Raw genomic sequence first — 16,533 nt, 5'->3', positions numbered from 1 at the left:
TTTATCTGATAAACAAAAATCTGTTCACTAACAGAAAAAATGAAGCAGGTTCAGTTTACAGTGGCCTGAAGGGGGTTCCTTGTAACCTGTGTTTTAGTCCTTCATCTGTATTGTCTTTACTGAACAACTGTCATAAATCACAGCTTGCTTTCTATTTGCATCTGGTCCACAGCATGAAAAGGACGAATAAAAACACCTAACAAGGCAACACAGAGAACATTCTGCAAAGATCAATTTACCCTAGCAATCAGCAATGTTATCATGTGTCTCATAGAAATAAGGTAATTCTGGGACTTCCCTGGTGGCTGTGTGGTTAAGAATGTGCTTGCCAATGCCGGGGACATGGGTTCGATCCCTAATCCGGGAAGATCCTACATGTCACAGAGCAACTCAACCAGTGCACCACAACTACGGAGCCTGCGCTCTTAGAGACTGCAAAGCGCAGCTACTGAGCCCACACGCTGCCGCTGCTGAAGCCTGAACGCCTGTGCTCCGCAACAAGAAAAGCCACCACAGTGGAAGTCTGTGCGCTTCGACTAGAGAAAAGCCCGCGCAGCAACAATGATCCAGCACAGTCAAAAAAAAAAAGGTAAGTCTGGGTTTTTCATCAATAGCGAGGAGGTAGGTTCTGACGCTGGTTATCTCCTGTGTGCCCACATTACACTTTTTTTTTTTTTGATGTGGACCATTTTTAAAGTCTGTTGAATTTTTGTTACAATGTTGCTTCTGTTTTTATGTTTCGGTTTTTTGGCTGCAGGCATGTGGGATTTTAGCCTTCTGCCAGGGATAGAACCCACATCCCAAGTTCCCAACCACTCTACCACTAGCTGCTGCTAAGTCGCTTCAGTCGTGTCCGACTCTGTGCGACCCCAGAGACGGCAGCCCACTAGGCTTCCCCGTCCCTGGGATTTTCCAGGCAAGAACACTGGAGTGGGTTGCCATTTCCTTCTCCAATGCATGAAAGTGAAGTCGCTCAGTCGTGTCCGACTCTAGCGACCCCATGGACTGCAGCCCACCAGGCTCCTCCGTCCATGGGATTTTCCAGGCAAGAGTACTGGAGTGGGGTGCCATTGCCTTCTCCCACTAGAGACGTCTCAAGCCCACACTGTACTTTAAAAATATTGAGAATGCGACCTTCTGTAAAACAAAACTGAAGTTCTTGAGCTGCTTGCTCTTTTATTCAGAAGATATACTTCAGAAATACACAGCAAGAAAATCAATAAAGAATGTAATTCAGATACAGCTGAATCAAATGTGAAAATTGAAGCAGCATTCAAGGACAGAAATACAGAAGGACACAGAAAGGACAGGATTGACAGGAGGACAGGACAGGACACAGCTGGACAATGGGCATCTGTCCAGCAAAGATTCAGCTTTGGAGAGGAGGAGCCAAGATGGCGGAGGAGTAGGACAGGGAGAACACTTTCTCCCCCACAAATTCATCAAAAGAGCATTTAATCGTCGAGTAAATTCCACAAAACAACTTCTGAACGCCGGCAGAGGACATCAGGCACCCAGAAAAGCAATCCAACTCTTCGAAAGGAGGTAGGAAAAAATATAAAAGACAAAAAAAGAGACAAAAGAGGGAGGGACGGAGCTCCGTCCCGGGAAGGGAGTCTTAAAAAGAGAGAAGTTTCCAAACACCAGGAAACCTTCTCACTGCCGAATCTGTGCCGAGCTTTGGAAGCACAGAGGGCAACATAACAGGAAGAAAAAATAAATAAACAATTAAAACTCGAAGATTGCGAGTCCTACGGTAACTCCCCCAGTGGAGAAGCAGCGCAGACGCCTGCAGGCGCCATTAACAAGCGGGGGCTGGGCAGGGAGGCGCAGCGCGGGCTGCATCGCTTAGAGTAAGAATCTGGCCTGAATACCCTGAACACTATCTGAGCGAAATAATTTGGGCTAACAAACCAGACTGTGGGATATCTACTACGCGAAAAGCCAGCCCCAACCTAAGACCGCCAGGCCCGTGCACGGAACAAAGAATTGAACAGAGATAGCCGGCTGCAGACCTTCCCCCTCCGGTGATAGGCAGCCAGAGCCGGAAGGGGGCAATCGCAGCCCCAGAGAGACATTATCTATAAAACTGTAAGCAGGCTTCTTTGCTAACTAAAACTTCTTGGGGGTCTGGACGGTTAACATCTGCCTAAGAAGGTGCGCCGGTTTTGCACCCAGATAACCGAGTGGCGGGGAGGCGATAAGTCGCAGCATTGGCGCTCGCCAAACACCTCATCACTTGAGCTGCTCGGACCTGGGAAGAGCACAATACTCAGGCCCAACTGAGTCTGCGCCTCTGAGGACTATCCGAGTGCCTGAACCTGAGCGGCTTGGACCTGGGAGGTACATGCAACCCAGGGCCAGCCTTGGATTGTTCCCGGCGGAACAACCTAGAGCCCGAGCAGTGTGGGCAGGGAGGCTACACGCGCAGTGAGCGGGGGCAGACCCAGTGTGGCTGAGGCACTGCGAGTGCACGCCAGTGTTATTTGCTTGCAGCATCCCTCCCTCCCTCCCCACAGCGCGACTGAACAAAGAGAAGAAATACAGTTCCACCCATCAGAACACTGACACAAGCTTCCCTAACCAGGAAACCTTGACAAGCCACCTGTACAAACCCACACACAGTAAGGAATAGCCACAATAAAGAGAACTCCACAAACTGCCAGAATACAGAAAGGACACCCCATACTCAGCAATTTAAACAAGATGAAGAGACAGAGGAATAGCCAGCAGATAAAGGAACAGGATAAATGCCCACCAAACCAAACAAAAGAGGAAGAGATAGGGAATCTACCTGATAAAGAATTCCGAATAATGATAGTGAAATTGATCCAAAATCTAGAAATTAAAATGGAATCACAGATAAATAGCTTGGAGACAAGGATTGAGAAGATGCAAGAAAGGTTTAACAAGGACCTAGAAGAAATAAAAAAGAGTCAATATACAATGAATAATGCAATAAATGAAATTAAAAACACTCTGGAGGCAACAAATAGTAGAATAACAGAGGCAGAAGATAGGATTAGTGAATTAGAAGATAGAATGGTAGAAATAAATGAATCAGAGAGAATAAAAGAAAAACGAATTAAAAGAAATGAGGACAATCTCAGAGACCTCCAGGACAATATTAAACGCTACAACATTCGAATCATAGGGGTTCCAGAAGAAGAAGACAAAAAGAAAGACCATGAGAAAATACTTGAGGAGATAATAGTTGAAAACTTCCCTAAACTGGGGAAGGAAATAATCACCCAAGTCCAAGAAACCCAGAGAATCCCAAACAGGATAAACCCAAGGCGAAACACCCCAAGACACATATTACTCAAATTAACAAAGATCAAACACAAAGAACAAATATTAAAAGCAGCAAGGGAAAAACAACAAATAACACACAAGGGAATTCCCATAAGGATAACAGCTGATCTTTCAATAGAAACTCTTCAAGCCAGGAGGGAATGGCAAGACATACTTAAAATGATGAAAGAAAATAACCTACAGCCCAGATTATTGTACCCAGCAAGGATTTCATTCAAGTATGAAGGAGAAATCAAAAGCTTCTCAGATAAGCAAAAGCTGAGAGAATTCTGCACCACCAAACCAGCTCTACAACAAATACTAAAGGATATTCTCTAGACAGGAAACACAAAAATGGTGTATAAATTCGAACCCCAAACAATAAAGTAAATGGCAACGGGATCATACTTATCAGTAATTACCTTAAACGTAAATGGGTTGAATGCCCCAACCAAAAGACAAAGACTGGCTGAATGGATACAAAAACAAGACCCCTACATATGTTGTCTACAGGAGACCCACCTCAAAACAGGGGACACATACAGACTGAAAGTGAAGGGCTGGAAAAAGATTTTCCATGCAAATAGGGACCAAAAGAAAGCAGGAGTAGCAATACTCATATCAGATAAAATAGACTTTAAAACAAAGGCTGTGAAAAGAGACAAAGAAGGTCACTACATAATGATCAAAGGATCAATCCAAGAAGAAGATATAACAATTATAAATATATATGCACCCAACACGGGAGCACCGCAGTATGTAAGACAAATGCTAACAAGTATGAAAGGAGAAATTAACAATAACACAATAATAGTGGGAGACTTTAATACCCCACTCACACCTATGGATAGATCAACTAAACAGAAAATTAATAAGGAAACACAAACTTTAAACGATACAATAGACCAGTTAGACCTAATTGATATCTATAGGACATTTCATCCCAAAACAATGAATTTCACCTTTTTCTCAAGCGCACATGGAACCTTCTCCAGGATAGATCACATCCTGGGCCATAAAGCTAGCCTTGGTAAATTCAAAAAAATAGAAATCATTCCAAGCATCTTTTCTGACCACAATGCAGTAAGATTAGATCTCAATTACAGGAGAAAAACTATTAAAAATTCCAACATATGGAGGCTGAACAACACTCTGCTGAATAACCAACAAATCACAGAAGAAATCAAAAAAGAAATCAAAATTTGCATAGAAACGAATGAAAATGAAAACACAACAACCCAAAACCTGTGGGACACAGTAAAAGCAGTCCTAAGGGGAAAGTTCATAGCAATACAGGCACACCTCAAGAAACAAGAAAAAATAACCTAACTCTACACCTCAAACAACTAGAAAAGGAAGAAATGAAGAACCCCAGGGTTAGTAGAAGGAAAGAAATCTTAAAAATTAGAGCAGAAATAAATGCAAAAGAAACAAAAGAGACCATAGCAAAAATCAACAAAGCCAAAAGCTGGTTCTTTGAAAGGATAAATAAAATTGACAAACCATTAGCCAGACTCATCAAGAAACAAAGGGAGAAAAATCAAATCAATAAAATTAGAAATGACAGTGGAGAGATCACAACAGACAACATAGAAATACAAAGGATCATAAGAGACTATTATCAACAATTATATGCCAATAAAATGGACAACGAGGAAGAAATGGACAAATTCTTAGAAAAGTACAACTTTCCAAAACTCAACCAGGAAGAAATAGAAAACCTTAACAGACCCATCACAAGCATGGAAATTGAAACTGTAATCAAAAATCTTCCAGCAAACAAAAGCCCAGGTCCAGACGGCTTCACAGCTGAATTCTACCAAAAATTTAGAGAAGAGCTAACACCTATCCTGCTCAAACTCTTCCAGAAAATTGCAGAGGAAGGTAAACTTCCAAACTCATTCTATGAGGCCACCATCACCCTAATACCAAAACCTGACAAAGATGCCACAAAAAAAGAAAACTATAGGCCAATATCACTGATGAACATAGATGCAAAAATCCTAAACAAAATTCTAGCAATCAGAATCCAACAACACATTAAAAAGATCATACACCATGACCAAGTGGGCTTTATCCCAGGGATGCAAGGATTCTTCAATATCCGCAAATCAATCAATGTAATACACCACATTAACAAATTGAAAAACAAAAACCATATGATTATCTCAATAGATGCAGAGAAAGCCTTTGACAAAATTCAACACCCATTTATGATAAAAACTCTCCAGAAAGCAGGAATAGAAGGAACATACCTCAACATAATAAAAGCTATATATGACAAACCCACAGCAAACATTATCCTCAATGTTGAAAAATTGAAAGCATTTCCTCTAAAGTCAGGAACAAAACAAGGGTGCCCACTTTCACCATTACTATTCAACATAGTTTTGGAAGTTTTGGCCACAGCAATCAGAGGAGAAAAAGAAATAAAAGGAATCCAAATTGGAAAAGAAGAAGTAAAACTCTCACTATTTGCAGATGACATGATCCTCTACATAGAAAACCCTAAAGACTCCACCAGAAAATTACTAGAACTAATCAATGATTATAGTAAAGTTGCAGGATATAAAATCAACACACAGAAATCCCTTGCATTCCTATACACTAATAATGAGAAAACAGAAATTAAGGAAACAATTCCATTCACCATTGCAACGAAGAGAATAAAATACTTAGGAATATATCTACCTAAAGAAACTAAAGACCTATATATAGAAAACTATAAAACACTGGTGAAAGAAATCAAAGAGGACACTAATAGATGGAGAAATATACCATGTTCATGGATTGGAAGAATCAATATAGTGAAAATGAGTATACTACCCAAAGCAATTTATAGATTCAATGCAATCCCTATCAAGCTACCAACAGTATTCTTCACAGAGCTAGAACAAATAATTTCACAATTTGTATGGAAATACAAAAAACCTCGAATAGCCAAAGCGATCTTGAGAAAGAAAAATGGAACTGGAGGAATCAACCTACCTGACTTCAGGCTCTACTACAAAGCCACAGTTATCAAGACAGTATGGTACTGGCACAAAGACAGAAATATAGATCAATGGAACAAAATAGAAAGCCCAGAGATAAATCCACGCACATATGGACACCTTATCTTTGACAAAGGAGGCAAGAATATACAGTGGATTAAAGACAATCTCTTTAACAAGTGGTGCTGGGAAATCTGGTCAACCACTTGTAAAAGAATGAAACTAGAACACTTTCTAACACCATATACAAAAATAAACTCAAAATGGATTAAAGATCTCAACATAAGACCAGAAACTATAAAACTCCTAGAGGAGAACATAGGCAAAACACTCTCTGACATACATCACAGCAGGATCCTCTATGACCCACCTCCCAGAATATTGGAAATAAAAGCAAAAATAAACAAATGGGACCTAATTAAACTTAAAAGCTTCTGCACATCAAAGGAAACTATTAGCAAGGTGAAAAGACAGCCTTCAGAATGGGAGAAAATAATAGCAAATGAAGCAACCGACAAACAACTAATCTCAAAAATATACAAGCAACTCCTACAGCTCAACTCCAGAAAAATAAATGACCCAATCAAAAAATGGGCCAAAGATCTAAATAGACATTTCTCCAAAGAAGACATACAGATGGCTAACAAACACTTGAAAAGATGTTCAACATCACTCTTTATCAGAGAAATGCAAATCAAAACCACTATGAGGTACCATTTCACACCAGTCAGAATGGCTGCGATCCAAAAGTCTACAAATAATAAATGCTGGAGAGGGTGTGGAGAAAAGGGAACCCTCTTACACTGTTGGTGGGAATGCAAATTAGTACAGCCACTATGGAGAACAGTGTGGAGATTCCTTAAAAAACTGGAAATAGAACTGCCTTATGATCCAGCAATCCCACTGCTGGGCATACACACTGAGGAAACCAGAAGGGAAAGAGACACGTGTACCCCAATGTTCATCGCAGCACTGTTTATAATAGCCAGGACATGGAAGCAACCTAGATGTCCATCAGCAGATGAATGGATAAGAAAGCTGTGGTACATATACACAATGGAGTATTACTCAGCCATTAAAAAGAATACATTTGAATCAGTTCTAATGAGGTGGATGAAACTGGAGACTATTATACAGAGTGAAGTAAGCCAGAAGGAAAAACATAAATACAGTATACTAACGCATGTATATGGAATTTAGAAAGATGGTAACGATAACCCTGTGTACGAGACAGCAAAAGAGACACTGATGTATAGAACAGTCTTATGGACTCTGTGGGAGAGGGTGGGAAGATTTGGGAGAATGTCATTGAAACATGTGAAATGTCATGTATGAAACGAGATGCCAGTCCAGGTTCAGTGCACGATGCTGGATGCTTGGGGCTGGTGCGCTGGGAAGGCCCAGGGGGATGGTATGGGGAGGTTGGGAGGGAGGAGGGTTCAGGATGGGGAGCATGTGATTTTTTTTTAATTTAAATTAAAAAAAAAAAAATAAATAAAAATATTGAGAATGCAAAGGCAGACTCCATCTTCCAAAGGCCAGCCCCCTGTCTTTCAATATACATATTTAGGGTTTGGAATACTTGCAATGTTTCAGCCAATGCTTACTCATCCCTATGTCATTACGAAGTCACCTCTCCTGAGTGGGTGAAGGAAAAGCATAAGATTACTAAGGTAATATTAGTAAAACAAGAATCAGTTGTCATCCAGGCTATTTGGGACTATCCTACATGCAAAATCTTCCCTGGTAGCTCAGATGGTAAAGAATCTGCCTGCAATGCAGGAGACTGGGGTTCAATCCCTGGGTCGGGAAGATCCCCTGGAGAAGGAAATGATGACCCACTCCAGTATTCTTGCTAGAGAATCTTGTGGACAGAGGAGCCTGGTGGGCTGCAGTTCATCGGGTCACAAAGAGTTGGACATGACTGAGTGACTCACACATTTTACATGCAAAATCCTAATTTCCTAGGAAAGAATTTGATTTTTAATCAAAGCTATATTGAGAGAACCCTTTTTTCAAATAGTTGGCTTTTACTATGAGCAATCTGATGGCTTGAAGGCTGGCTGTAAGGTAAGGTGTCCCCCTGAGCATGAGCAGGTGAGCCCCAGGCACACTCTGGTGGACAGGCCATTGAGTGATGCAGAGGACCGGCTGGCCATCACCACCCTCTGACGCTGACTTACCCTGAGCTTTCGACCGAAGACATTGACTTTGCCTTGAGCCTGCTCCTTCCGGAATCTCCACTCCACCAAATTCTGACCATTTTCGCCAGGCAGAGTCATGTTTCTTTTGGCAACTGTTGGGTTAGCGGTGCCGGCCAGAATGTGGGGCTCGGTCTGGTAATGCGAGTCTAGACCACTGGCACAGATGATACGAAGGGAGCCGTCATAACCAATCTGGTAGCTGTTCCTTAACTGGTCTGGAAGAAAAAAAATCGCAGAACACATGAACTATAGGTGTGGACTGAACACTTGGTTGGTTGTGGGGTTATATGCATGTCTAAAACACTGATGGGACTCCATTGATAAGGAATAAAAAGTACTTAATGATATTCTTGTAGAAAATAACAAACAACTTTGATTTCCGGCATCTCATGCTATAGTGCAGGGGTTCCCCAACCTCCAGGACCCTAATGCCTGATGATCTGAGGTGGAGCTGATATAATAATAATAATAGGAATCAAGTGTACAATAAATGTAGTGCTCTTGAATCATCCCCAAACCATCCCCGGCCCCCAGTCTGGGGGAAAAAACTGTCTTCCATGAAACTTGTCCCTGATGCCAAAAAACCTGGGAACTCCTGATGTAACAGGTTTGGCTGAATATTAAAGGTAACCTTTAGGGGAAAATGTAAAGTCCTTCTCCACTTTAACAGATTTCTTTTTCTCGTGTGCCTGACAAAACGGATGACGGTTCAGCCTCTGTGGAACGTGCAGTAAATGTTTTGCAAAGAACCGAATAATATGGGTTCTTTTAGGAGCCTGTGTCTCACCTTCAGGGTCTTAAGAGACACCCCTTCCTACACCCATCTTTATATCTATCCTTTGTTAAAGACATTTTGAAAAGATTTAATATCTATACTTTCCACACCAAAAATATATAAGGAGCTATTTCCCCCGAAACTGACTTTAAAAAAGGCAGTCACCTTATATTTTGTACAAAACACCCACTCATTTTGTAGGTTATGGACTTAACTAAAGAATTTTAATACCATAGGACCATTTGGGGAAGCAATAAGTTCAAGCAACAGTAATTTTAGATGACTGTAGAGATTACCTGACAGAGCTGGTTAATAAAAACGAGTCAAAGAAGTTTAACTCAAACTCCCTGGTGGTCCAGTGGTTAGGACACTGTGTTTCCATTGCAAGGGGCATGGGTTTGATCCCTGGTGGAGGAAGTAAGATCCTACAAGCCAGGAGGTGTGGCTAAAGAAAAAACCAGCAACAACGCAAATCTATAAAATATTGTGTAAGTGTGTTAGTCACTCAGTCATGTCCAAGTCTTTGTGACCCCCATGGACTGCAGCCCCCAGGCTCCTCTGTCCATGAGATTTTCCAGGCAAGGATACTGGAGTGGGTTGCCATTTCCTTCTCCAGGGGAATCTTCCCAAGCTGGAAATAAATCTAGCCATAATCTGAAGTGTAACTCAGATTCAACAATTAGTTTTAGAGCAATGACTTCACAGTTGCAGCGGTCATTGTAAATGGGGTTCCTGAAGATTACATCAAAAAGGAATATGGTGGGAGGCTCTCATGGAGATATTGGATGTTTATGCCTACATGAAAGTGATAAGTGTTAGTTGCTCAGTCGTGTCTGACTTTGACCCCATGGACTGCAGCCCGCCAGGCTCCTCTGTCCATGGGATTCTCCAGGCAAGAATACTGGAGTGAGTTGCCATTCCCTTCTCCAGGGGATCCTCCTGACCCAGGGATTGAACCTGTGTCTCCTGCATTGCAGGCAGATTCTTTACCATCTGACCCCCAGGGAAGTCCATATACTGAATGAAAAAATGGAAAGCCCAGATATCACACAAATACTTGGAATCTGGTATAAATTTCCAGTGATGGCATGAGAAGTGGATTCAAAGACTGCATCATCACCCATGGATTCAGAAAGTGCTTAGCCTCACGCTGCTGTCCTTCCATGGCCAGTGACACTGAAGTAAAAAGGGAATGATGAGAGAAGTAGAGAGTGAGAATTAACTTATTAAGTGGGAAAGAAACAAGACTATTTCTAGGTCAACAGAAATATTTAGATATTATGTGATTTTAAATATGTATGTGTGTGCTCAATTGCGTCTGACTCTTTTAAATTAGATTTCTTAGTATGCTCCATGGACTCTCTGCGACCCTGTGGACTGACTGTAGCATATTGGGCACCTACCGACCTGGGGAGTTCATCTTTCAGTGTCCTGTCTTTTTGCCTTTTCATACTCTTCATGGGGTTCTCAAGCCAAGAATACTGAAGTGGTTTGCCATTGCCTTCTCCAGTGGACCACATTGTGTCAGACCTCTCCACCATGACCTGTCCATCTTGGCCCTACACGGCATGGCTTAGTTTCATTGAGTTACAGAAGGCTGCGGATGGAGCCAAAGCAAAACCACCACCCAGCTGTGGATGTGACTGGTGATAGAAGCAAAGTCCGATGCTGTAAAGAGTAATCTTGCATAGGAACCTGGAATGTTAGGTCCATGAATCAAAGCAAATTGGAAGTGGTCAAACAGGAGATAGGAGATGGCAAGAGTGAATGTCGACATTCTAGGAATCAGTGAACTAAAATGGACTGGAATGGGTGAATTTAACTCAGATGACCATTATATCTACTACTGTGGGCAAGAATCCCTTAGAAGAAATGGAGTACCCATCATAATCAACAAAAGAGTCCAAAATGCAGTACTTGGATGCAATCTCAAAAATGACATAATGATCTCTGTTCGTTTCCAAGGCAAACCATTCAGTATCATGGTAATCCAAGTCTATGCCCTGACCAGTAATGCTGAACAAGCTGAAGTTGAAAGGTTCTATGAAGACTTGCAAGACCATTTATAACTAACACCCCAAGAAGATGTCCTTTTCATTACAGGGGACTGGAATGCAAAAGTAGGAAGTCAAGAAACACCTGGAGTAACAGGCAAATTTGGCCTTGGAGTACAAAATGAAGCAGGGCAAATGCTAATAGAGTTTTGCCAAGAAAATGCACTGGTCATAACAAACACCCTCTTCCAACAACACAAGAGAAGACTCTACACATGGACATCACCAGACGGCCAACACTGAAATCATATTGATTATATTCTTTGCAGCCAAAGATGGAGAAGCTCTATACAGTCAGCAAAAACAAGACCAGGAACTGACTGTGGCTCAGATCATGAACTCCTTATTGCCAAATTCAGACTGAAATTGAAGAAAATCGGGAAAACCACTAGACCATTCAGGTATGACCTAAATCAAATCCCTTATGATTATACAATGGAAGTGAGAAATAGATTTAAGGGACTAGATCTGACAGACAGAGTGCCTGATGAACTATGGATGGAAGTTTGTGACATTGTACAGGAGACAGGGAGCAAGACCATCCCCAAGAAAAAGAAATGCAAAAAAGCAAAATGGCTGTCTGAATAGGCCTTACAAATAGCAGTGAAAGGAAGAGAAGCCAAAAGCAAAGGAGAAAAGGAAAGATATACTATATGAATGCAGAGTTCCAAAGAATAGCAAGGGGAGATAAGAAAGCCTTCCTCAGTGATCAATGCAAAGAAATAGAGGAAAACAACAGAATGGGAAAGACTAGAGATCTCTTCCAGAAAATCAGAGATACCAAGGGAACATTTCATGCAAAGATGGGCTAGATAAAGTACGGAATTGATGGTATGGGCCCAACAGAAGCAGAAGATATTAAGAAGAGGTGGCAAGAATACACAGAAGAACTGTACAAAAAAGATCTTCATGACCCAGATAATCATGATGGTGTGATCACTCACCTAGAGCCAGACATCCTGGAATGTGTAGTCAAGTGGGCCTTAGGAAGCATCACTACAAACAAAGCTAGTGGAGGTGATGGAATTCCAGTTGAGCTATTCCAAGTCCTGAAAGATGATGCTGTGAAAGTGCTTCACTCAATATGCCAGCAAATTTGGAGAACTCAGCAGTGGCCCTGCGACTGGACAAGGTCAGTTTTCATTCCAATCCCAAAGAAAGGCAATGCCAAAGAATGCTCAAACTACCGCACAATTGAACTCATCTCACACACTAGCAAAATAATGCTCAAAATTCTCCAAGCCAGGCTTCAGCAATATGTCAACCGTGAATCTCCAGATGTTCAAACTGGTTTTAGAAAAGACAGAGGAACCAGAGATCAAATTGCCAACATCCGCTGGATCACTGAAAAAGCAAGAGAGTTCCAGAAAAACATCTATTTCTGCTTTATTGACTATGCCAAAGCCCTTGACTGTGTGGATCACAGTAAACTGTGGAAAATTCTTCAAGAGATGGGAATACCAGACCACCTGACCTGCCTCTTGAGAAACCTGTGTGCAGGTCAGGAAGCAACAGTTAGAACTGGACATGGAACAACAGACTGGTTCCAAAAAGGAAAAGGAGTACGTCAAGGCTGTATATTGTCACCCTGTTTATTTAACTTATATGCAGAGTACATCATGAGAAACGCTGGACTGGAAGAAACACAAGCTGGAATGAAGATTGCCAGGAGAAATATCAATAACCTCAGATATGCAGATGACACCACCCTTATGGCAGAAAGTGAAGAGGAACTAAAAGAGCCTGTTGATGAAAGTGAAAAAGGAGAGTGAAAAAGCGGGCTTAAAGCTCAACATTCAGAGAACTAAGATCATGGCATCTGGTCCCATCACTTCCTGGCAAATAGACAGGAAATGGTGGAAACAGTGGCTGACTTTATATTTTTGGGCTCCAAAATCACTGCAGATGGTGACTGCAGCCATGAAATTAAAAGATGCTTACTCCTTGGAAGGAAAGTCATGACCAACCTAGATAGCATATTAAAAAGCAGAGACATTACTTTGCCAAAAAAGGTCCATCTAGTCAAGGCTATGGTTTTTCTAGCGGTCACGTATGGATGTGAGAATGGGACTATGAAGAAAGCTGAGTGCCGAAGAATTGATGCTTCTGAACTGTGGCGTTGGAGAAGACTCTTGAGAGTCCCTTGGACTGCAAGGAGGTCCAACTAGTTCATCCTAAAGGAGATTAGTCCTGGGTGTTCACTGGAAGGACTGATTTGAAGCTGAAACTCCAATACTTTGGCCACCTGATGCAATGAGCTGACTCATTTGAAAAGACCCTGATGCTGGGAAAGATTGGGGGCAGGAGGAGAAGGGCACGACAGAGGATGAGATGGTTGGATGGCATCACTGACTCAATGGACATGGGTTTGGGTGGACTCCGGGAGTTGGTGATGGTCAGGGAGGCCTGGTGTGCTGTGGTTCACGGGGTTGCAAAGAGTCGGACACAGCTGAGTAAGTGAACTTGACTGACTGTAGCCCACCAGGCTCCTCTGTCCATGAGTTTTTCCAGGCAAGAATACTAGAGTGGGTTGCATTTCCTTCTCCAGGGGATCTTCTCAACCCAGGGATCGAACCTGGGTCTCTTGCATCCCTGCACTGGCAGGTGGGTTCTTTACCATCACTCCATCTGGGAAGCCCTTATGTTGCTAAATAAACATTACATGTAGATATGAGGCTTTTCATCCTTATCTCTAGAGGTTTACATTTCCACCTTTCCTTCCCTAAGTTCGTCTTGAAACAGCGCGGGGAGGGAGGGGGATGGCCACATGCGACTTCCGTGCCAGCGGTGTTTTAAACAGGGCCGTTGAAAGCTGTGCTTTCATGCTTACCTTGAACCATGGTGTAGAACGAGTCAATGGAGGACAGATTTGAAGTGATGCTGACATCTTCTTCTCGGCTGGACGACTCAATGTCCACTGTGATCGCCTTGTCCATGTCTCCATGAAGGTTGGTGACCACGCCGGTTGGAAATGTCACGTTGGTCAGACGCCCTTCGCTGTCATAGCTGAACGAGAGAGGAATGAACTGGGTGGTAAACAGGCAACTGCAGATTCTTCCTACTTACACGAGAGTTGGCGGCAGTGTTAGCCGCACGTGTTGGGAAGCATATTTGTCTTTGTACAGGAGCTGTGCTGAGTGAGGACTTCAAACATGCTTTGAAGTCATCAGAAGCCTGTTTAACATAGAAAAGCCATGCCGGTGAGAGGCAGAGTAAACAGCTCTCCACCTCAGCACATTTTTCTCTGAAGTGTGACCAAAATCCTCCTGCACATCTAATTTGCTGTTTCAAAGGGAACATGTTTGGTGATATTAAATTTCTTAGTATTCCTCCATATTTTCTACAAAGTAGACTGAATTCGCTGTTATATCCTGTTTGAAGGTTTTACTAACTTATGCCCTCTATGGCAGTGCAATATGAAAAAATTATATCTATAACTTTGTAAAGCAGTATATACACATTCATGTTATATATTTACATATGTAAAGATATCCCTTCAGTATCTTGAGACATCTTCAACAAATTAGTATAATAAAGACTTTTAAAAAGACTTTATTTCTCAGTGATTGACATACTTCATAATGGTACTCTGGGACTTAAATGTTGGTGGGGGTGGTGATAATGTAGTCTCGACTGACATTACAGGAATGGTGGTGTTTTGAATGATGATTTATTATGTTTACTGAAATGAGATGTAATACTTCCTGACATTTAATGACTATTTATTATACACGAACTCTGTCTTAGCATATATATAAGGAGGAACTTATAATTTAAATGTTAGGATGTACCTTAAAAAGCTATCCTTTAATCATAACTATGCATTAGAGATATAACATTTTACTAACATATTGATTTTGGGAGGTGACTTTCGCACTGGTGGCAGCACCAGAGAAAATTTAGGAAAATGACAATGTGCTTTAAAGAAGCGGGGGGCAGGGTGGGGGGAGTAGCGGATATTGAATGAGAAATCAGGGACTTCCCTGGGACAAAAATGCATTTAAGATAGGATTTCATATTTACACTAAAGTTGCTTCATTAACAAAAGATCTAAGAAATGGAGTGCTGAACCATGTCCTACTGAAAATACGTCCGGATGCAGAAGTAGGAGATGAAAGAATCTTAATAGGGAAAGACAGAAGTCACCAGGAAAGGGGAAAAATGAAGGTATAATAGTAAAAGGTGAAAACACGGGGCAACAAAGAGATGGGGGTAGAATAAAAAGTACTAGATGTTATTTTGGAATAAAAGGAGAGCGGGCTTTGATAGTGTCACTTAGATAAATGTACTTGGGAATTAGGAGCAGCATCTAGGCATTTGAGGGAGAGAATTCCGCAAGGACAATGTCACGGTGGAGACAGGAAGGTGGAAAGTTGGGAGGAGAGAGAGGGATGTCCGTTCAGGCCCCGTTAATTCAGTGGGGACAGTATCAGTCAGATCAGGGGTTTGACTGACTTGATCTGACAATCTGCCTTGCTGCTTTGCCAGCGGCAGGAATGGGCACTCAGGAGAGGAGGCGGGCGATGGAGACACAGAGAGAAAGAAAATGCACCATTAAGTGTAATCATTGTTTGGACCCACAAAAGGCAGAGCTGAAATAAAAAAGGCGAGTCCTTCTCTTCCCCAGCAACCCAAATGCCCCTAGCAGATTAAGGCATCAATGAAAGAAACTCAACAGGGCTTATTGCTGTCACTACTTTTTTTTTGAAGACATTATTACTTTTGAAGAAACAAACAAGCCTAGGTTTATAGAATTACTGACCATACCAGCCTAAAGTGCAGTGTTAACCACGACATAATTCTTGCATTGCTTTATATTTCTCACAGGATAAGAGAGAGAAAAAGTTACTGTGTTTTTACAGAAATTAACACCCTAAGGTAAATAAGTACCAGGGATGCAATGTACAACCAGATAAATACAATTAACACTGTTGTTTAGTTGCTAAGTCACATCTAACTGTTTCGTGACACCATGGACTGTAGCCTGCCAGGCTCCTCTGTCCATGCGATTTCCTAAGCAAGAATACTGGAGTGGGTTGTCATTTCCTTCTCCAATACTTAAACTGCTGTATGTTTTATATATATATATATATTTTTATATATATATATATATATATGTTGTTAAGAGAGTACATCCCAAGAGTTCTCATCATAAGCAAAAATTTTCTATTTCTTTACTGTTTTATCTGTAAGAGATACTGCTACTGCTGCTA

The 16,533-nt window shown here is 41.7% G+C and overlaps 1 protein-coding gene across 17 annotated transcripts in view; it reads right to left on the bottom strand.

Annotated features, from left to right (window-relative positions):
• The window catches only part of TENM3 (teneurin transmembrane protein 3), a 2,452,009-nt gene that overhangs the window by 22,736 nt on the left and 2,412,740 nt on the right, over positions 1 to 16,533 (bottom strand). For all 17 annotated transcript variants that reach the window (XM_086379882.1, XM_086379881.1, XM_086379885.1 and 14 more), the window contains 2 exons: positions 14,151 to 14,326; positions 8,471 to 8,706 (listed from right to left, as the gene is read on the bottom strand). In XM_086379882.1, coding sequence (XP_086236008.1) covers positions 8,471 to 8,706; positions 14,151 to 14,326 — 412 coding nt within the window. The remainder of the gene's footprint in view (positions 1 to 8,470; positions 8,707 to 14,150; positions 14,327 to 16,533) is intronic.

Source organism: Bos grunniens, chromosome 27, assembly GCF_055505025.1.
Source record: "Bos grunniens cultivar Pamir isolate PY7600 chromosome 27, Bosgru_T2T1.0, whole genome shotgun sequence".
In the NCBI taxonomy this organism is placed as follows: Eukaryota; Metazoa; Chordata; class Mammalia; order Artiodactyla; family Bovidae; genus Bos; species Bos grunniens.
The sequence above is the reverse complement of the archived record's forward strand: the minus strand, read 5'-3'. Positions and strand labels throughout refer to the sequence as shown.